We start from the raw sequence: 22,417 nt of genomic DNA on the forward strand, positions 1-22,417 counted from the left end.
CACCCCGGGAACGATGAACTGCAGCTTACCTGCGGCCGCCGGCAATGCTGAAGGAAGAAGGTGGGCGGGATGTTTACGTCCCGCTCTTCTCTGCCCCTCTGCTTCTATTGGCCGGCGGCTGTGTGACGTCGCTGTGACGCCGAACGTCCCATCCACTTCAGGAAGTGGATGTTCGCCGCCCACAGCGACGTCGGTCAGCAGGTAAGTACGTGTGACGGGGGTTTATCGACTTTGTGTGACGTGGGCAGCGATTTGCCCGTGACGCTCAAACGACGGGGGCGGATACGATCAGTCATGCGATCGCACGATAGATCGTATCGTGTGACGCGCGCATTAGGCTAAGGGTGCCAATATTTTTGTCTGGCCCATTTTTGGAGTTTTTTGTGTGAAATGATCAATGATTTGATTTTTGTGTCATTCTCTTTTGTGTTTTTTCACTGAAAGCAAAATAAATGAAGATAATGATACCAAAGAATTTGTGATTGCAATCATTTTCAAGAAGAAACTGAGTATTATCTGACAGAATTTCAGGGGTGCCAATACTTTTGGCCAGCACTGTATGGGATGAATGACTGGCAGCAAGAGTCTGTAGTGCTCGGCCAGTTATCCAGCGCCGCAGAGCTGGAATTGGAGATCTGGACGGATCAGGACCGGGCCTCAGTAACTGCCATTTTTGAACGTCTGCGACTTTCCTTTGAAAACCGCACTGAGGTGGAACTCCGGATAAAGTTTTACAACTGCAAGCAGCGCCCACAAGAAAGCATTAGAGACTATGCCCTGAGGCTGCAATCAGCGCTACAGACTCTCAAACTAACCAGCCCCAACAGTGATGCTGAAGGAAACAAGAAGCTGAAGATAATGACTCTGCAATCAGATTGATAAAGGCATTGATATCCCAGGCTGATTTACACCTTGAACCAGATGCTCCAGAAGAAGCTAAGAAATTGTGGAAAGAAAGAAGTCGACTTTATCTCCATCGAGGCAAGTTGTGCAGAAGTCTCATTAATCCAAAAACGCAAGAGAGAATATGCCAGATAGTGATACCCACAGCATATGCACCAGTGGTCATGTAGGCCTATCATGATAGAGCTGGGCACTTTGGTTGGAAGAAGTTGGAAATGTTGCTGAGAAGTCGCTTTTATTGGACTGGGATGAGAGACACCATAGAAGCTTGGTGCAGGAACTGTGGTACATTAAGGAGAAAAGATAGCACCAGTCAGCGAGCACCATTGCAACCAATAGTAACTACCCAGCCTCTAGAACTCGTTGCCTTAGACCACGTCAAGCTCACACCAAGCAGGAATGGGTATACCTACGCACTCACCATAGTAGATCACTATTCAAGATTCCTGGTGGTGGTACCTGTCAAAGATCTAACTGCCAGCACTGCGGCGAAGGCTTTCCAGGCACACTTCTGCAGACCCCACGGTTACCCAGATCACGTCCTAACAGATCAAGGTCCCACTTTTGAAGCAGAAATCTTCCAAGAATTTTGTAAATTGTATGGGTGCAAGAAGATACGCACTGCCTCCTACCACGCACAAACAAATGTGATGTGTGAGAAAATGAATTATGTAGTCATCAATCTGCTGAAAACTCTACCCCTTGAGGAGCGGAACCAGTGGCCTGAAAAATTGCCAGATCTTGTGGACATGTACAATAATATTCCTGTGAGTTCCAGTAAATGCACACCCGCTAATCTCATGAGGGCTAGACCTGGGAGACTGCCAGTGGATCTGGAGATGGAAGTTGAGATGCCTGAAGTTTATTCCCCACATGGAGATTGGGATACAAGACGCAGAACCCAGTACCGGCAAATTCAAGAGTATGTCGAGGAGAATCTGGACCAAAGTAGGGAGAAGCAAGAAAGGAGCTTTAACAAGCAAGCCCAAGCCCCTCCATTTTAACCAGGAGAAGTGGTCTTAAAAAGAAAGATGCATAAACTGGACGACCAGTGGGAAAGAGAGCCATATGGGGTCCAGCCTTCCAATTTCAACAACCAGAAGACCTGTCTTGTCAGCAAGGACCAAGGAGGAACCACAGCTGTAATTTCCCGTGACCACTTTAACGAGTGCCTTAATCCCCTGAACATCCAGAAGGAAGAACAGCGCCACCCTCAAGTGACTGAGAAAAAGAAGAGCGTAATCCACACCATCCTAGGTGACTTCCCAGAAAATTGGCCTATGCACAATGGAGCAGTGGTTGTGCCTGTACTCACATTCCCGCAACCAGCGGAAGAACCAGAACCAAGGAGGCCTGAAACCATTACACCTAGAGAAGTACCCATACCAGTACCACGAACACGTAGATTGCTACCTACAACACCTAGCGCCAGTAGTGGGGAACAGGTAGTAGCAGACAAAACAGTACAAGGGCTAGTGGGAGACCAGGAGTTGAGGAGGTCCATCCGTGTTAACTTTGGTCAGCCCCCACATAGATTCAGAGATGAGGAATGGTAGCGGAACCCGGCTACTCTACCCTAATGTACATAGTCTGAATATAGAGTAAAGTTAAAAATGTTAAGTATTTTCCATGCTTTTAATTCTACTATTTTCTGTGCTAATTAAAGAGCTATGTAAGAAACGTAAATATAATCTGCTTAGAGTGTTGATAAGAAGAATGTTGATTTTATTTGAATTACCCGGATTCATCACCTGATAGACAACCAATAATAAGTTTTATTTAAATGGACCTTTGGCTACAGGACTGGTGGTAGCCAGCACGAACTGATGCTATTGTAAATAGTTCTTTCCCATTTATACCCACGGACTGCATCCCCACCTACAGGAGAGGACACAGGTGGAGGAGAGACCTGGTAGGCAGATGGCCCAGATCTGGCCACCAACAGGACCGGTGGCTTGCCTGCTTTTGGAACTTTTGGGGTGGGATGAAGGAAGGGGAAAGCAAAACATTGGGTTCAAGCAAAGTACCTCCTCTGCGTGGGATGGATAGATATGTTTTTCTTATTAAAATGTTCACATTTTTGCAGACAAAAATAAACACTCTGGGTGCCCTGTAGCTCGGGGATGAGCTACGTTTAACCAAGGGGGAATGTGACGCCCCTGGACTAGTCCAGGGTGTCACAGGGAACTGCACTACTCTCTATCCTTGGTGCAGAGACCACCCTTCTTGGTTCCAGGGTCCGCAACAGTGATTCTGTACCAATAGCACAAATCCTAGTCACCCAAACACTACACTTGTCAGGAACACCAGGGGCATGGTTCCAGCTGGGAAAGGAAGCGCCCACCTATGAGTCAGACAGGCTGGTGGGAGGAGTTAGTTAGGTAGTTGGTAGTAACGGTCAAAGAGAGAGGACCGAGAGAGTAGGAGCTCCTTGAGAAGAGTCTGGTTGGGTCGCAGACGGTGGCCTGAGCCTGAGGAGACGGAGACCCAGTCACGGGGAACTGGAGGACAGGACTGGATGGGTCAAGAGGACTGTCAGCCATCGGATCCACAGTAACCAGTCTGGGGGCCGAGCACACAGCGGGGTACAGGCCCCTAAGACGGGAAGTAGCTTCACGCAACCTAGCAATTAGCCTTCAGCGGATAGTAGCTTCACGTGCTATCTGCAACGGCTCAGAGATTAGCGGTGTCAGACACACATAATACACAGTGTATGGAGGAAGGCTCCAGTCCACCACAGAATCACTGAAAGGGACCACCGGACGTGCTGTCACTGAGGGCAGCGAAACCCAGAGACTTGGTTTACCTCAGAGTCTGTGTCCACTGAATGCGTCATCACACCTGAGTGAGTACCCTGGCTCCCCAGCACCCTGCTGGCCCAATATCAATATAGACTTCCTTTGCACCCTCCCCTCATCCAACACCAAGAGGGCCCATAGACTGTTCCTACCTTTTCTCTACCCTGAGTCCCGGGGCCTCTCTACCTGCGGAGGGAACCTCTATCACGGCTGCCCCACACCATCTGCCCCGGCAGTCCCATATGGCAGCGGTGGCACTCCTCATTACCGCACAGCACAGGTGGTGTCCTGAACATTCTCCCCTGTAAATAATCCCCCTTTTCATCGAAGTGTCTGCCGAGCAGTCCGACTGCTGCTAGGACGTCACACAGCCAACGAAAAGGAGAACATTTCCATGGGCGGGTAAGCAGGGTTTTTCCATTTTTTTTTTTTTTAGCACACTGTTTTAGCCACAGTGTGAGCCATTCAAACACTGCAAGTGGCTTGTACTGGGCCGAGCACCGAGCGTACACAAGCACAGCAATGCTCGCTCATGTGGTCAGCATACGTAAAGCACCTGAACTCCAAACTCTATTTTTGTAAAGTCGGTGTTCGGCCCGCAAACTGAACACCGAACATCAGGTTTGTTCATCTTTAGCTGTCATGTCAGGAACGTCACTGCTTATCACTGTGATGAGCGGTAACAAGTGGTGAGAGAGCATTACCACAGTGTGGGAACTCTATTTTTTAAATGGGTTATTCGGCTTATTTTGCAGGGTTTTATATTTATATTTTCCATTGCCAAAGTCATACGTTTACATACATTTCATTAGTATTTGGTACCATTGTCCTTAAACTGTATGACTTCGGTCAAACATTTTGGATCTCCTTCTACAAGCTTCTCACAATGGTTGGTAGGGATTTGGACCCATTCCTCCTGACAGAACTGGTGTAACTGAGCCATGTTTGTAGGTTGCTGCCTTTTCAGCTCTGCCCAGAAATTTTCAATAGGATTGAGATAAAGGTTTTGTGATGGACACTCCAAAACATTGACTTTGTTATCCTTAACCCCTTCATCCCCGGCCGATTTTCCGTTTGTTTTCCTGCTCCCCTTTTTCTGAGAGCCGTAACTTTTTTATTTTTCAATCAATCGTGCCATGTGATGGCTTATTTTTTGCAGAATGAGTTGTACTTTCAAGTGAAATCATGAGTTTTATCATATAGTGTAATGGAAACTGGCAAAAATCTTTATTCACTATGTTCACTATATGGTAAAACTGGTGTGTGCGTGTGATGCCTCAGGTCAGTACAAGTTTTTAGACACCAAACATGTATAGGTTTACTAAGGGGTTAAAAAAAAAATCAGAAGTTTGTCCAAAAAAAAGTGGCACAGTTTTTGCGCCATTTTCAGTGACCTGTGGCGTTCTCATTTTTCCTGATCTGGGGTTCAGTGATGGCTTATTTTTTTGCATCTCGAGCTGACATTTTTAATGGTACCATTTTTGCGCAGATGCTACGTTTTGATCACCTGTTATTGCATTTTGCTCAAAATTTGCGGCAACCAAAAAACGTAATTTTGGTGTTTGGAATTTTTTTGCCGCTGCACAATTTACCAATCAGGTTAATTGATTTTATATTTTGATAGATCGGGCATTTATGAATGCGGCGATACCAAATGTGTATACATTTTTTATTTTTTTAACCCTTTAATTTTCAATGGAGCGACTACTCAAACTGCTTTGGGGGAGCGGATGGAGCTAATGGAGTGCAGAAGTGGAGTTTTCCCAGAGTGGACAGTGGGACTGTGTAGGGTTTGAGGAGTGGAGGGTTTGAGGAGTGGCAGCGGAGCTAAGCAGAGGTGAGGCTGGGATGAAGCCTAGGTGGAGTCTCAAGAGGGCCTGAAAATGTTGCCAGTATGGGACCCTGAAATTCCTGGTGGCGGCCAATGATATGTCCACCCTTGCATTATACCTGCAGGAGCTATTATGACATCCTACTCTAAATTACAAGAAAACTTGCTATGTGCCGCATGAATAAGAGTGTGGCTGCCTAATAGTTTTATTATGCAAAGTAGCTGGGACTAAGCTAGTCAGATGACTAGTGCAATGCAGGCTGGCTCTCCCCACCACACTTCAGTTCATTGACAGCTCTCTCACTATGTGTTGATTGACTTCTCTCTCCCTTTTAGTTTCTTTTACTTTGTACTAATCATGCTAATATAATTATAAATAAATATTTTTATACATAATTGAAGTGTCCTTTATAGTCCATTTTTTCTGTAGGCAAATTCATTCACTATAAGTGTACAAAGGGGGAAAGAAATGTCAATGAAAGGAATCGGGAGGAAGCCAGTGTCAGCCTTGAAGGACACGAATTTGTTCGCCCGAAAAATTCCATTGAAGAGGCTATATTCCCGTAAACAATCAATGAGCGAGGTGGACCCGATTGAGAGGAGCACCCTGCAGGACCTCCAGGATCTCCTGGAGGAACAAAATCCCACTACGGGTAGGACCCTGACTTCCTTAAACCCAGGTTTATGAGGTCCCTCTGCCCGGCGATCGACATCTTCACTAGGCTTGTAACCGAAGACCTCAAACAACTATCAACCGAGCGCAAATTTGATAACCTTACCCAGCGTCAGAGGTCAGCGGTAAAACGGTTGCAGCTTTGTGACGATGTCGTCGTCAAGGCGGCGGACAAGGGGGGCAACATCGTGATCTGGCCAGTAGACAAATATGAAAGGGAGGCCCATAGGCAACTCCGTGATAAGTCTACATATCTACGTCTCACTTGCAGTCCACTGGCCTCTTTCTCCCGTGAGCTCAGGAAGATTTTGTCAGGGGCTCATGAGCGGGGAATCATTGACGAGAAGATGTTCGAGGTTTTGCTCACTGGCTGTCCTAGTGTTCCCACTTTTTATTTGTTACCTAAAATCCACAAAGATGCCCTCAACCCCCCAGGATGTCCCATAGTGTCTGGCATAGGAGGGTTGTGCGAACCCATTTGTAAATTCATTGATTTTTACCTGAAACCCCTGGTAGAGTGCCTCCCCTCCTATGTCAAAGATACTACGGACGTCTTGCGGCGCCTTGATGGCATCTTTGTGGATGATGACTGTTTCTTGGTTTGTGCTGACGTGGAATCTCTTTACACCTGCATCGGACATGAAGATGGTCTGGAGGCGGTCCGCTTCTACCTCAGAACCTCCAGTCTCGATGGCAACTTGGTGGAGCTTCTGCTCGGGTTGCTGGGTTTTGACCTGACCCACAATTTTTTTGTTTTCAAAGTTCTTTTTTATCTACAGCAGTGCGGCACTGCAATGGGCGCGGCCTGTGCGACGGCCTACGCCAACCTCTTTCTGGGTTTCTGGGAGAAATTGGTGTTTGGCGACGGCTTTCCGCAGGCCAGCGCCCATGTGCAGTGCAGGCTGCGTTATATAGATGACATTTTTATTTTGTGGCAGGGCTCTTTCGAGCAACTTGAGTCTTTCATATGTGGCCTGAACCGAAATTCCCTTAATATTAAATTGACATACAGATATAACCGGTCCAATTTGGATTTCTTGGACATCGGGATTTCGGTGGATGGGCAGGGGGGCATTCAGACGGATGTTTTCCGTAAGGACAAATCTGTCAATGCCCTCCTCCTTGCATCCTCAGGCCACACTCCTTCCACCATACGTGCCATCCCGACCGGCCAGTTTTTGAGGATGAAGCGGATCTGCTCCACTAACTCCAACTTTGAAACAGTTAGCTACTCCCCATTTTTGTAACATATATATATTCCCCTTCTGCTTGCGTCCCATTTATCTATTTTATACATGTGGGTATATTTTATATCCTTTCATGTTTTTTCACCTTATTTCTGTTGTGCATCCGAGTTTGCAGTACTGGCCCCTAAATTTAGAATTTTGAAATAAAAAATTTGAAATATTGTAATCCTTTGGCTACACCATTTTGGAACACAATTGCTTGTCGTTTTTATTCTGGTGTGTTTTTTCTAATCTCTTTCATGCTTTTATTGATTTTAACATTTTCCCCTTTTTTTGTGTATGATCTTTGCATAGGTACTACTCCCTTCTCTCTGTGGGAATCATACTCTTCGTATTATCTGATCTCTACTCCTTTCCCATTGGTGGATCACGTGGAAATTCAACTGGATCTATTTATGATTATATCTGTTATTTTCTTGTCACATATTGTTGTTCTATTTTTCATAATACATACACAATCTTCCATACTACTCTTTCTGTTGTGGTTGTGCTCATCTGCTGGTCAGCTGACTGCCGGGGGGTGTAGCCTGACGTTGTCCACTTTGAGCGCATGCGTGGGAGCTATGGAGACGTCCGCTCTCCCGCGCATGCGCTCTTCACATAGTGGTCTCCTGTCCGCTCCGCCCCCTAGCCTCTGCTCCCGGCGCATGCGCAGTTCCGGCCACTATAATTCCATGATTGTTTACACCCGTGCTGACCCGTTATAAGGGGTCAGCATTCCCAGACTCATCACTCCCTCGAAAAAGCGCCTAGCGAAACGGACGTCGGGGCCTCTCACCTGCCACCACGCTCAGCCATTCCACCAGGTATTTTTGGCTCCCTATTTACTCTGGTTTTGCCCGTGACAGCAGTACATTTTGCACTTCTATTTACTGACACCCGCTGCCGCGGCTCTCCTCCCTCCTCTTTAGTCCCCTTTCACAATCTCTGACATCTGCCCAGGTGATCAGTGAGTTTATTTTTCCATATTTTGCAGATCCCTCACTCTCACGATTTGTTATAATTTCATTTTCACAATTATCTTTCAGGTATTTGACTCTTACACGTCCCAATGGGTTTTTTGTAGTTGTCTTCTGGTACAGTCCTTTTCATCTAGAGGTGTTTTTACTGTTATTTCTACTGTGGCCTTACTTCTATGACTTACGACTACTCCTTACCCATTGTGCACATGCAGAATCCTAGATGCATCAGTGTTCATTTTCTTTTTTGCAGTTGCTCTTTGGTATACTCCTATTTGTGTAGAGGTGGCTTTTTACTATCATTTTTACTGTGGCCTTACCTCTACGACTTACGACTACTCGGCCCTTACCCATTGGGCATATGCAGAATCATAGATGCATCAGTGTTCATTATCATCTTTTTTACAGTTGCCCTCTGGTATAGTCTTATTCATTTAGAGGTGGTTTTTCACCATCATATCTACTGTGGCCTTACCTCTATAACCTACGACTACTCCTTACCCATTGGGCATATGCAGAATTATAGATGCATCAGTGTTCATTATCATTTTTACAGTTGCCGCCTGGTATAGTCCTATTTTGAGGTGGCTTTTCACTATTATTTTCACTGTGGCCTTACCTCTATGACTTACGACTACTCCTCACCCATTGGGCATATGCAGAATCATAGATGCATCAGTGTTCATTATCTTTTTTACAGTTGCCCTCTGGTATAGTCTTATTCATTTAGAGGTGGTTTTTCACTATTACCTCTATACTATACTCTATACTCTTTTCACTATTACCTCTATACTATACTCTATACTGTGGCCTTACATCTATAACCTACGACTACTTATTATCCATTGGGGTCAGGCAGATTCATAGGTGAACCAGTGTTCATTATCTTCATTTTGTTTTTGTCTTCCCTTTGGCATTCCCTGTTTTATACAGGTTTATGTATCTGGGCCTTACTCCTTTTTTCTTTGATAGTTATCATTGGTGCATCTATTTTCTCCCTTTTAATGTTCAGAGTCCAATCACCCCTCTACCCAGCAGTCCCCTACTCCCTTGTTGGTGAACACCTCCACATGACTATTAAGGGACTTTTTGTGACTATGCTATATTTGCCTTTTTGGTTCCCTTCTTAATTTTCTTAGTACATCTACATTGACCCTGAGGTTTCTCCTGTTATCAGCACACCCATTACAACTTTATGGGTGTACTTTTTTGACGCCCCGGGTATACTTTATGACATGAGACGTATATTTTGGATGGGCTCTATACATCGGGGCCACTTACCTGGTTCACATACTTTTTATCATCATTTAGGCAGGGTTATGTGAGTGGTGGTAAGGTTTTTTTCATTTTCAATTGTGTTCTTTCTGACATCAACAACCAGCCCACTTACACCACTGTGACTTCATTCCCTTCTACAACATTTTGTATTTATTTTTGACTGTTTTGATATATAAAAATATAAAATTATTTTATTATCATTCAATAAAATGTACACTTTTATAATTATTTCTGTGCCATTCTCTTCTTTGTTCTCCTTGTTTACAATGTCTTTTGAAGTTGGCACCTCCCCTGAGGGATTCTATGTAGTGTATCCCTCAGAGTATAATTAAATTAGCCATGTATTTATTGTTTACAAGGAGTCTCAAGAGGGCCTGAAAATGTTGCCAGTATGGGGCCCTGAAATTCCTGAAATTCCTCCCGAAAGGAATCTGGAGGAAGCCAGTGTCACGCGCTCGCCGCCGGGGGATGATGATACTTTGGCGAGCGGAGTATAATAGAAGTGGACCCATTGGACCACAGGGGGATACCAGACTTACCCTTTGGAAGGAGGAGCTTGACTAAGCGCCCGCCGCAAAGCAGAACACCAAGTGCCACTCCCAGGGCAGCGACCGGGACTGTGGCAGCTGAGAAGGCAGGCAAGAGCAGGACTGCGGTAACAGCAATTCAGAGCAGCACAAGGTTCACAGTCCTGAAGAGGAAGAGGCAGGGTAGGCACCAGCAGACAGTGGACATCAGGCACAAGACACCTGGCGCAGGATGTCAGGCACTGGTCATCCGCTGGCACAGGTCGTAAACTGTAAAACACGGGGGTGGCAGCATTATGTTGTGGGGTTGTTTTGCTGCAGGATGGACTGGTGCACTTCACAAAATAGATGGCATCATGAGGAAAGAAGATTATGTGGAAATACTGAAGAAACATCTCAAGACATCAGTCAGGAACTTAAAACGTGGGCGGAAATGGGTCTTCCAAATAGACAATGACCCAAAGCATACTGCCAAACAAGTTATAAGTGGCTTAACCCCTTAACGACTGCGGGCAGTAAAATTACGTCCTAGCGGTCATAGTGTTAATCCCCAACAGCTGCTGCAGGAAGCTTTCTGTGATCCGCACACATGTCAGCTGATTTGTACAGCTGACATGTCTGCCTCACAAGCATGAGAGGATCCGTGTCCACCCGTGCTTTTTAACCCCTTAAATGGCGCTGTCAAAATGTGACAGTGACATTTAATTAGTGGTCGTGGTAAAGCTTTACTCACCGGCCGCCATCGGAAGTCACGTGACCTGATTACGTGGAGCCGATTGTTGCCATGGTAGCACAGGGTCATATGATGACTCTTGAAGCTATCATGACTAACTTCCTGTTTCACCTGACCGAATGCTGTGTCAGACAGGACATGAACATATCTGCTGGTCTTAGCTGTGTAGCTGTGATCAACACAAAATGCACAAGATCACACTGCTGACTTTGCCGGGTCAGTGCTTGATTCTGTGAACCGCGGACAGTTTGACAGCAGCTTTAAAAATGTCCGACTCTCAGGCAGCCGCTGGGAGACATCCCCGCATTAGGTGCCCCCCTGACAGCTGCGCCCGCCTGCCTCCTCTACATTCAGCTCTGGTCCCTGCCCCCTGACCCTGGGTTCCAGTGAGTAGAAGAATGAAAGAGGATGGGTCTGGGCTGCGACCCGGGTGCGCCCTCCAACGCGCATCCAGCTGAAGCAAGGCAGAGGCTGTGGTCGTCAGCCCCCAATCCACCTCCCCCCTCTGCACCACGGACCCAGTCTCCAGTCCAGCACATGGCTAATTTGTATGCAAATTAGTCATGTATAGTAGTCAAAGCGACACTGCCAGGCCCCTCTGCTGCTGCTGTGAGTGGGGCATGGTGAAGAGGGGGGCCCGGCCGGTCAGGGATTAATAAAGCTAAATAATTACCCGGGGCAAGGTCCCCCTCTTCATGGGGCCCCATACACCAGTCATGGTTTTAATGCCCTTATGGCGGCCCTGATTGGTGCAGCTGCACAAGGGCCCAAGAGATGATGGGGCTTATTTTTCCATCCAGAGCAGGTGGAATTGTGCATTATGATGAGTTATTGGACTGCAAAGGGTCCATATATTGTTCTTGCACAGTGGCCTTTTTCTGTCTGTGTCCGCCAGTGAAATAATGTGTAGATCATACAGGCACGTCAGAAGTTCTGGATATTCTGGTTCCTCTTTCAAAAATTATAAAATAAAGTGAAAAACCGAGACGTAAAATAGAGACAATTAAAAACAATGCATTTCCCCCCCTCTTACATTCCTAGCCCTTCTTCGGATACTTTTTTCGGACAACAACAGTAGCTGAAATTTACAAATCCGTTTGAATAGTGTTCCATCATAGCATTCCTTTGTAAAGGCAATGGCGGCATTACTGTACAGTAAGAATGTGGTTTTCTGCCAAATATGTGCACAATGCCGCCTTTCCTCCCACCAATACGACTGATGCTTATCTTGATGCTTCTGTGCTAGCAGTATACAGACTGACGCTTATTTTACTGTTATACAAAGTCCTCTTTCAGAAAATGCATACAGGCATCTCTCCGCGCTCTGTACAACATATTATCGTTTTATACAAGACGTAAACCTAGCTAAGGAAGGTGGTGAGTGTCAAGACATCGTCTGAGATGCCAGGAAAATTCTGGAAGACTGTGGCTGTCGCTGTGGTAAGCAATCCTGACAATATATACTAAATATAAGTAGTGCAGGTCATTATGTAATACATATGTATATTAGTGAATGTCATCAATATTGTACAATGATGCAATGTGTCCATGTAAAGACCAAACAGTGGAATTACCCCCCAACGGGGTCTTATATTATGTACGTGGAATGTTTAGTACAACTAAAGTCCATGCATATGTGTACTGTATACGGCACGTGTTTAGTAGTTGGTGCCTAACTCTTCTTGCAAATTGGGATTCTGATCTGGCTTATATATCCTGAGTCATATTGCAAAGGATTGTCAAAAATCCACTTGTGACTTTTAGGATCGCTACTTCCAATAGGTGGCGCTGTGCTAGAGTTTGTCTCCTTTACTGGAGAGACAATTTAACTCTTCTAGCTCATTTGTTATTTTCTGAAGTCCAAAGAATAAGATAAGACTGTTAAAAGTCCTGTATCACAAGCAGAGAGACAAAAGTTACAACAGCCAAATGATGTAAATTGGTGGCAAATATGCCCAGTTAGCTACTACAAGTGTCAGATGGGCAGGATATTCTTAAGAAAGAGTGTATTTCTGTACTTGTACTAGTGTCTGCTGTGATGTTAACACTTTCCCAATGGACTTTTTTATTGTAGTCATTTGACTAAAATCTTAAGGAATTCCATTATGAGCAAATCTCTAATACACTGTCAGAAGAGGAATCATAATCCGACATACACGTATAAAAGGCAGCAATCAGGTATACAGATTTCTAAAAACTAGCTATAGAACCTATAAAAGGAAAGGGTTCTTTACAGTTAGAGCAGTCAGACTGTGAAATGCCCTACCACAAGAGGCAGACACTATAACTGCTTTTAAAAAAGAGCTGGATGATTTCCTCAGTACACACAACATTGTGGGTTATAGATAATTTAATGACAAAACTGTATAATTGGTGGAGGAAGATGGACTAAGGTCATTTTTCAACCTATGTAACTATGTAACCTGTTAGGACATATAAGATACAGTACCATTTTGGACAGTGTATTCTTAGAATGTACAGTAGAGCTTGAAAGTTTTCAAACCCTTCACAATGTCCTTATTTCTGCATACATATGACCTAAAATTACATCAAAGAAATCCTAAATGTAGATAAAGAGACCCAAATCAAAGAAATTAGTCAAAAATATTCCAAAGGGTTCACAAACTTTCAAGCACCACTGTAGGTTGTAGACTTTTGTGATACTATGCATAGCCTGATTAAAAAGGTAATGTAACACTTTACTATTAATTACTGTGTTAAAGCGAACCAATCACCAGGATTTTCCTATATAACCTAAAGCCAGTGCTATACTGGCACTATCAGTCTGATTCTATTCATAACTTTAGTTATCAGCTCGGATGTATAGGTTTTAAAATCCAAGCAAATAAAGTTTGTAAAATTAGCAGCTTGTTGAGTGACAGCAGCTGTGGATCAGATAATAACTGGGGTGGGTATTCATAGTTATCCCCTCCCCCTGTTATTTATGATAATTCTATTATAGAATCGATCTACTTTTTGACCAGCAGGACCTGTGCTGAAGTCATACCCATGTGACCAGAAGGGGCGGGGCCTAAGCCAATAGAAAAATGTTCCTTCCTGGTATCAGCTTTGTTGGCTGAGGCCCCGCCCCTTCTGGTCATATGAGTCACAAGTTTGGAGGTCGGGTGCTTTACATATGCAAACCACTTGCACAAGCATTGCTGTGCTCAGGTACGCTCGGTGCTCAGCCCAGTGCAAGCCACTTTCAGTGTTTAATTGGTTCAAACTGTGTGTAACAACAGCGTGATTGGGTGTAACAACATGATTGGATGTAGTGTGCACAAGTCTGCACACCACAGATGTGTCAGAGAATTGTATATCATTTGACGGTGAAGAAAAAATAAATACATTTTTACTACAAAAAGTTTGTTGTACCCTAGATTTGACATTGTTACATGGGGAAATGGGTAAAAGAGGCTCCAAAATGTGTCACACAATTTCTGTTAAACATGGCAGTACCCCAAATGTGGCAGTACAGTACAGCTTAGCCACATGGTGAGACTCAGGAGGAAGGAGAGCTATTTGAATCCTGGAGGATAGATGTTTCTAGAATAGTTTTTAGACTCTATATTCAGAGCCCTTAAGTACTATAAGAGCAAAATACCCCCTGAAGTGACCCCATTTTGAAAACTACACCCCTCTGGAAAATAATATGCAGATGTAGTGATGATTTTGACTCCATGGGTGTTTTCCCAGAAATAAACACGCAGTGCAAGTTGCTTAGTGAAAATTGCAAATCTGCCATTGTAGTGCCCATACATTGTAGTGTCCAGTACATTATGTTCAGATTGTGCTTCTGGAGACATGTAAATTAAGCTGGCTCTGCTCACTATAGTAATGTAAAACATGGATGTTAAATGTGGTTTAGGCACACTGTGGGGATCAGAAGGAGGGGGGCATTTGGATTTGGGAGTGCAGGTTTTGTTGGATTTCTGTTGGTGTGAACCATAGCGCCTTTCCAGAGACTTTGTGTTACCAATAACATGAAAACCTCCTTTATTTCCATTGACAGATGAGAGACCTGTGTGGGGAGTTGATTTTTTTTGGATTGACAAAACATTTTGGATCACATTTATCCTGTGCTCTACCCTGAACACTTACATCACAGTTTCCATCTAAATCTCCCAATAACGGGATTCAGATGACATTTCTGAAGGATCCATTCACTATAATGAGGCAGCAGAATTACTTTGGACACTGGCTGGCCTCTGTTCAGCGGTGTCCTTTTCAGAACAGCAGAAAACTGATTTACCGCACCTTTATATACCACTGAAAAGATGGATACCAGCGAATTATAGGGAGACACAGTCCAAAGAGACTCCCTTTGCCTAGTTATAGGAAATCTTCTGTCAGGAGTTTTGTCTGAATCACATATTTTAGAGATTTAAACATGTAAACCCGGTGTAAGCGCTCAGCATAGAGCGCACTCTAAGGCCCCTTTCACACGTCAGTGATTCTGGTACGTTTGTGCTTTTTTTTAAACGTACCAGAATCACTGACATATGCAGACCCATTATAATGAATGGGTCTGCTCACACGTCAGTGATTTTTCACTGCACGTGTCTCCGTGTGGCATACCCGCGTGTGCGTGATTGCCGCACGGAGACATGTCCATTTTTTTCTGGCATCACTGATGTCCCACGGACCACGCAGTGGTGTGGTCCGTGAAACACGTGCCAGAAAAAAACGTGCAATTAAAATAATAAACATTTTTACTCACCCGGCTTCAAGCGCGCTCTCTGCAGCCCATCCTCCCTGCTGCTTCTAAGCCGGCTGATTACTGTCGCGCATATTCATTATGCGCGACACAGCCGACCCGGAAGCAGCTGCTGCAGGGGTCACCGCCGGCCGGATGCTGAACCGCGGGAGGATTCAGCACCACGGACAGCGGGAGCGGGCACAGGTGAGTTGATTTCTAAGTGCAATCACGGGCCACGGAGAACGGAGCCCGGATTGCACTTAGACAACCCACGTGTGCCGTGATTCACGGCACACGCAGGGACATGTGCGTGTTTTACACGCCAGTGAAAAACGTCTGTGTTTTTCACTGACGTGTGAAATGGGCCTAAATGTGAGCCACGTTTACTGCGATCTTTGGGAGGAAGAATAAATAAATCAACAGGAGGTCAAGAATCGCTTTTATTTATTTTTTATGCCATTTACTGTGCAGTATAAGTGATTAGACGGTTCTGTTTTTTGGGGCAGTACAGTTAATATTGGCGGGTTATGTTTGGCTACTATCATACATTAAAAACACTTTTTTTTTTTTATAAACAAACGTTTTTGCATCAACATTTATTGAAAGCTATAATTTTTCTACATTTCTGACGACAAAGTCATGTGAAAGCTTGTTTTGTTGCGGGATGAGTTGATGTTTTTATTGGTACAATTTTCGGGCACATAACATTTTTGGATCGTTTTTTATTCCGTTTTTTGGGAGGCAGAATTAACATGAAACAGCAATTCAGGATTTTTTTTTTGTTTTTTAATTTTTTTACATCCTTTCTGTTTGGTAAAAGTAATAACACGGGTCAGTACGATTATAGTGATACCACATTTATATCATATTTTTATCTTTTGCAGCTTTTACACAATAAAAACAATTTTTTTTAAAAAATAATTGTTTTTGCATCGCCTTATTCTCAGAGCTATTACTTTTTTATTTTTCCGCTGATGGAGCTGTATCGCAGCTTGTTTTTTGCCGGGCAAGACGACTTTTTCAACAATACCATTTTTATTTTTGGTCAACTTTTTGATTGCATTTTATGCCACTTTTTTATATGGTATGATGAAAAAGAAACTTTTTTGCCACATTTTTTATTGAAAAAATAAAATTGTGTGACAGCTTTAAAGATACGGTCATTCCTGAAGGGCAATATCAAATACCTCTGGCTACCATGCCAAACCTCTGCTCCCCCGTGATCATGTCACGGGCATGCCAGAGGGGAGTGAGAAGGAGCGCACTCCCTCTTATATACGCCGTGATGACTAATGATCACAGCATATAGAAGATAGCAAAGGGCCAATCAGGTCCCCGATGAGGTGTTTGGTCAGAACTAGCATTCTGCACTGGAATCCTGAGAGACTTTGGGGGTCACGATTCCCTCCTGACCGCTGACCATGGTAAAATGTCTGCCTGCACAAACCCAGAAAGCACTGACGTTTATATACACTGGGTAGTCACAAAGAGGTTAAAGGAATTAGTTTGTCAATATGGCTGGTACTCAACTTCTCTACTTCTGATGACTTGGAACTCATGCCTGGGGCACTCTCTTTGTCTCATGTTTCTGTTCTGTCCTGGCTTATTACCTCTCTGAGTTATAGACTCCAGGCCATAATGCTTTGTGTCCTGCCTCAGGACCTGTCTCTGGTTAACCACGCTGCACTTCTTTCCATGTATCTTCCTTTTACTTGGTATCACGATATCCACTGTGTTGGTCTCCACTCATGTCAAGGACACCCACGTCATGCGGCTAAGCTCACTGGTCAGACCATAGGTCTGCTTTTACTGCACATTGGGCCCTTTCTGGTCTACTAGCAGCAAACGGTCTCTGTCGCTTCACTTCAGTCCCTCCCACTCTGGGCTAGTCCAAACATTAAACCTAACTCTCCCTACTGTAAGGCAAACTACGATCGATCGATGATAACGGATATCACAATATACATTACACATGAAAATAACACTGGTGTCTTCAACGGGGAACGTTTTGAACCATAAAGATTCTGGGTGCACAGCTAATGTTGCAAGTAATCAACAACAGGGATGCTGCGTCCTGCATGAATAAACAGACAACAACTGGGGAGAAGAAAGCTCATGCATAATGGACGCGCAAACCGCAAAGTGAGACCATAATGCTGGAATTGTAAGTAGAAAAATATGAAATTTATTGAACAAAGCCAACACACACAATGTACTAAAATCACTTAAAACCATGAAACATCAACATCCCACATCTCTCATGCTGGTAATAGGGGGTACCGCCCTGTACAACCATTCAGTGTGCAATATGTAAGCAGATTTTAATCAGAAAGTACATTATGCGTATAAGGTAATCCCTATACATACATGAAAACTCATAGAATCTGAGTGACCGGGAGCAGACCTAATAGGCAGTCCCCAATGTTAGGCTGAATAAACCACTGTGTGGAACCCCCAATGTGGTAAAAGGAGGATACCTGCATGTGACACAAGACAAAGATGGAAGGGTGTAGGGGGTAACCAATAACCACAACATATGGTATATTATTCAAAATTGAAAGGCATGAAACATAGCTCTATATAAAACAAGAGAAGGTATACAGGGCAACCAATGACTACACATATGATATATCATTCAGATGAAGCATAAAGAAAAATATATTCTGTATATATATATAGTATGCAGTTCCATTGGAGATAACCACAACACATTATATGCCATAGAGAATTGGTGCCCAAAAATCCCCCATGGTGTGCATGCAGATACCTAACACAGGACTGACAGGCTCACGGTCTGAGAGGGAGCTGAGCGCACGGCAGAGCCCAGCAAGGAGAGAGAGATGTGGGGAGAAGCCCCACGCGTATCGCTGGCAAGCAGCTTCGTCAGGGGAGACGAAGCTGACGAAGCTGCTTGCCAGCGATACGCGTGGGGCTTCTCCCCACATCTCTCTCTGTGCGCTCAGCTCCCTCTCAGACCGTGAGCCTGTCAGTCCTCCTCAATAAATTTCATATTTTTCTACTTACAATTCCAGTATTATGGTCTCACTTTGCGGTTTGCGCGTCCATTATGCATGAGCTTTCTTCTCCCCAGTTGTTGTTCAACGGGGAACGTGGGACGTTTGTGGTACCATCAGCCGAATTGCTGTATTAACCATTAATAAAAGAGTAACTAACCTGAGATTAGTGACCCTATAATGCTCTAGTCTTAAAATTACCAGTCATAGGTGGATTAAAAATATTCAAGTTCAGATAAATTCCAACTAAATGGGTAGACGAAGTCTAAAGTGTAAAGAATAGGAAAAAAATGCTACTTTGGTTTAATACTATAAACCTATACAAGAATGTGAGTCAGGAATCCACCAGAAAATTAAATGCAAATACTTAATTTATTTAACATATATCATAAATAATGTACAATAGAAAAACAACACAAATGGGTGCTCAGCAAAGAATCCAAGTAAGGGGGGGCAGTATTTCAGGACAGGGCTACATCAATAGGGTGGATATAAAGTGCACGTGCATAATAACAGCAGGGTAATGATATTTAATAAAAATCTTCCAGGCCCACCACTAGAGATAGAGTGCACATAAAAAATAGTAGTCAGCCAGGGGGGCCAGGAGCATCATGTGACAGAGCACTCACCCATAATCCCCTAAATGTCCTGCAATGTAGGTCCCTCCAAGACCCCTACGCGCGTTTCGCGTGGGCTTCTTCCAGGGGGTCATAATGGAACAGGGATCACCATAAATGCACTATAAACAAATAAAAAACACACAGATTAAAATGGAGAAAGGGATATATATAAAAAATGTGATATAAAGAGAGAGCACAGATGTACACATAATGGGGACTATATCATATTCCCTCCTATGTCAGAGACACTACTGACGTCCTGAAGTGGGTAGATGGGTTACATCTTGATCCTTGTGCACTTTTGGTAACGGCAGATATGGAGTCGTTATAAACGATCATCGGCATGACAGCTGTCGGCTTTTTTCTTAGGATGAGCAACTTCGATGTGTCTCTCTGCGACCTAATTCTGGAACTTTTAGAGTTTATTTTGAGTCATAATTTTTTCACTTTTAGGGACAGATACTACTTACAACGACGGGGGGACCGCAATGGAGGCGGCGTGTGCGCCATCTTTTGCAAATCTTTTTTTAGGCTATTGGGAACGTGAGATCTTCCAGGATGGCGCCCACGCTGTCTCCCATGTATCTGGATGGTTTCGTTATATTGACGATTTGTTCTTTATCTGGCAAGGCACAATCCCTGAGTTACATCAAGTTATGTTGGGTCTAAATAACAACAGGTTCAATATCAGATTAACATATAAGTTTGACACCCTGTCCATTGAGTTTTTGGACATTAAATTTCATGTACAGGATAATGGGTTAATTCAGACCGAAGTGTTCCATAAAGATACGTCGGTCAACTCATTTCTTCATGCGTCATCGGCTCATACCAGATCAACCATCCGTGTGATCCCAATAGGGCAATTCCTTAGAATGCGTCGTATCTGTTCCTCTGATTCCAGTTTTGTAAGACAGGCCTCTGATTTGAGATCACGGTTTTTGGAATGGGGATATAGTAAAAGGACAATTAAGCAAGGATACATGCGGGCTAAGCACTGTCATCGCAGTGACCTACTTAATCCCAATTTGAAACGTAAAAATGATAATAGCGGAATTAAATTGATCTTTACGCTAAATCATCAATGGGACAACATGAGGAGCATTTTGTCCAGACATTGGTCTATTTTAAAAACCGAGCCTACCCTCTCTGATTTCCTTTCTGACACCCTATTGATGACAGCACGGAGGGGAAAGAACTTGAAAGATCTTTTAGTGAAGAGCCACTATGTCGCTAAACAACCAGGCATTTTTGGGGTGGGCAAACAAAGATGGGGGTGCTACCCATGTGGGGATTGCCTGGGCTGCAAGAATATCATTAGAGCCACCACGTTTTCATCAGCCGATCGGTCACAGGAATATATAATTACAAACTATATATCATGCCGAACCTCCTGTGTGATCTATTATGCTACGTGACCTTATCTACATCGGCCTAACTTCTCGCGAATTACGTGTCCATACATGCGAACACATTTGCGATATTCTTGCAGCCCGTGATGCAGAAGACGTCACTCTGTTAAAAACCTTAGCAAGGCATTTCCATAAATTTCATGATTGTAACCCTAAATTCCTTAAAATTAGAGGTATTGACCGTTTGCACTGTGGGATTCGAGGGGGTGATGTACAGCGCCGTCAGGCGCAATTAGAATGCAGATGGATTGTTACTGTGGGCTCAATGGTACCTAATGTTTTAAATGAGAAACTTACCTCTTCAAAAAATGTTTTTTTAACTATCCACCTGTGTACATGGGGCCCCCTTTTTTCCCTCCTTTTCACTTCCCCCCTCCCTTTTGTCTTCCCCCCCCTCTCTTTCCTTCCCCCCTCCCTTTTTTCGGTTTTATGTGCCTTTTTGATATAATATAGTCCCCTTTATGTGTACATCTGTGCTCTCTCTTTATATCACATTTTTTATATATATCCCTTTCTCCATTTTAATCTGTGTGTTTTTTATTTGTTTATAGTGCATTTATGGTGCCGATCTCTTAAACCCTGTTCCCATTATCTGGTTCTCCACTACAGCCAACACACAGTGGAAAGATGCCCACCCTTTTTTAACTTATATTAAATATTTAAATGTCCTTTTTTACTATTATTATGTATATGTATTTTGGATGGCCCGCTGTGTTCTGCCACTTAGCGCTGATACATTTTGTACATTATGCGGTCTGATGGTGACCTTCCTAATATGGCGTCCCGCGACGTCTATCTTTGTCGGCTTTTTCCCCTTCCAAGATGGCGCCTGCGCGATAGCCAAGCCTACCTGTTGGAGCGCGCATGCGTGGTCCATGATTGGCGGACGGATGCTGCTGACGCCCTCCTTTAGCCACGGTCTGAACATGACGTCACGGGGGATTTCCCCTCCTCAGTTCCTTCGCTGGATGGCTGATGCGGCTTCTGCCCAGCGCGTGTGCGGACCGCGCATGCGCAAAACTTTAATGGCGGTATGTACGGACATAGGGTACTGGGACTATTTAAACCTCACTGCACACACTAACCGTACGATCCCCTGGAAGAAGCCCACGCAAAATGCGCGTAGGGGGCTTGGAGGGACCTACATTGCAGGACATTTAGGGGATTATGGGTGAGTGCTCTGTCACATGATGCTCCTAGCCCCCCTGGCTGACTACTATTTTTTATGTGCACTCTATCTCTAGTGGTGGGCCTGGAAGATTTTTATTACATATCATTACCCTGCTGCTATTATGCACGTGCACTTTATATTTTATAGCAGAAGTGGACCATTCGTGTTACAACATGACATTTTTTTTTTTTAAAATATAACCTTTATTAATACTGATTAAAATACTATAATCAATAAAATCATGGGTATAAAATGTGATACTCGGTTCTGGATCACTAAGCTCAAACGGACCAGAAAACCTGGGTATGGCGCACAAATAAACTTCCTCTATAAGGTCAGGTTCTCAGCCACACTGCCTTATCCTTCTTAAAGATAGAATATTACAGGGTACCGCCCTCCACAATCTATCCTCAAGTTCAAACAATTATATGAGGAATATTGGTGAAACTCAATACCATTTCATTTTCTTTATACATATGTCATTTTCTCACCATAAATGACCATTATGAAAAAACTGGAATAGTCTCACCAGCGACGGGCTTATTCAAAGTT

General features: G+C 44.0%; 1 protein-coding gene across 3 annotated transcripts in view; it reads left to right on the plus strand.

Annotated features, from left to right (window-relative positions):
- The first annotated feature begins 12,239 nt into the window (after positions 1 to 12,239).
- Positions 12,240 to 22,417, plus strand: part of FILIP1 (filamin A interacting protein 1) — a 255,619-nt gene continuing 245,441 nt past the window's right edge. Inside the window, exon 1 of one of the 3 annotated variants that reach the window (XM_075340192.1) lies at positions 12,240 to 12,389. In XM_075340192.1, coding sequence (XP_075196307.1) covers positions 12,351 to 12,389 — 39 coding nt within the window. In that variant the 5' untranslated portion in view covers positions 12,240 to 12,350. The remainder of the gene's footprint in view (positions 12,390 to 22,417) is intronic. The other 2 variants (XM_075340191.1, XM_075340197.1) reach the window with 2 other exon arrangements.

This window comes from Anomaloglossus baeobatrachus, chromosome 3 (assembly GCF_048569485.1).
Source record: "Anomaloglossus baeobatrachus isolate aAnoBae1 chromosome 3, aAnoBae1.hap1, whole genome shotgun sequence".
Classification (NCBI taxonomy): domain Eukaryota; kingdom Metazoa; phylum Chordata; class Amphibia; order Anura; family Aromobatidae; genus Anomaloglossus; species Anomaloglossus baeobatrachus.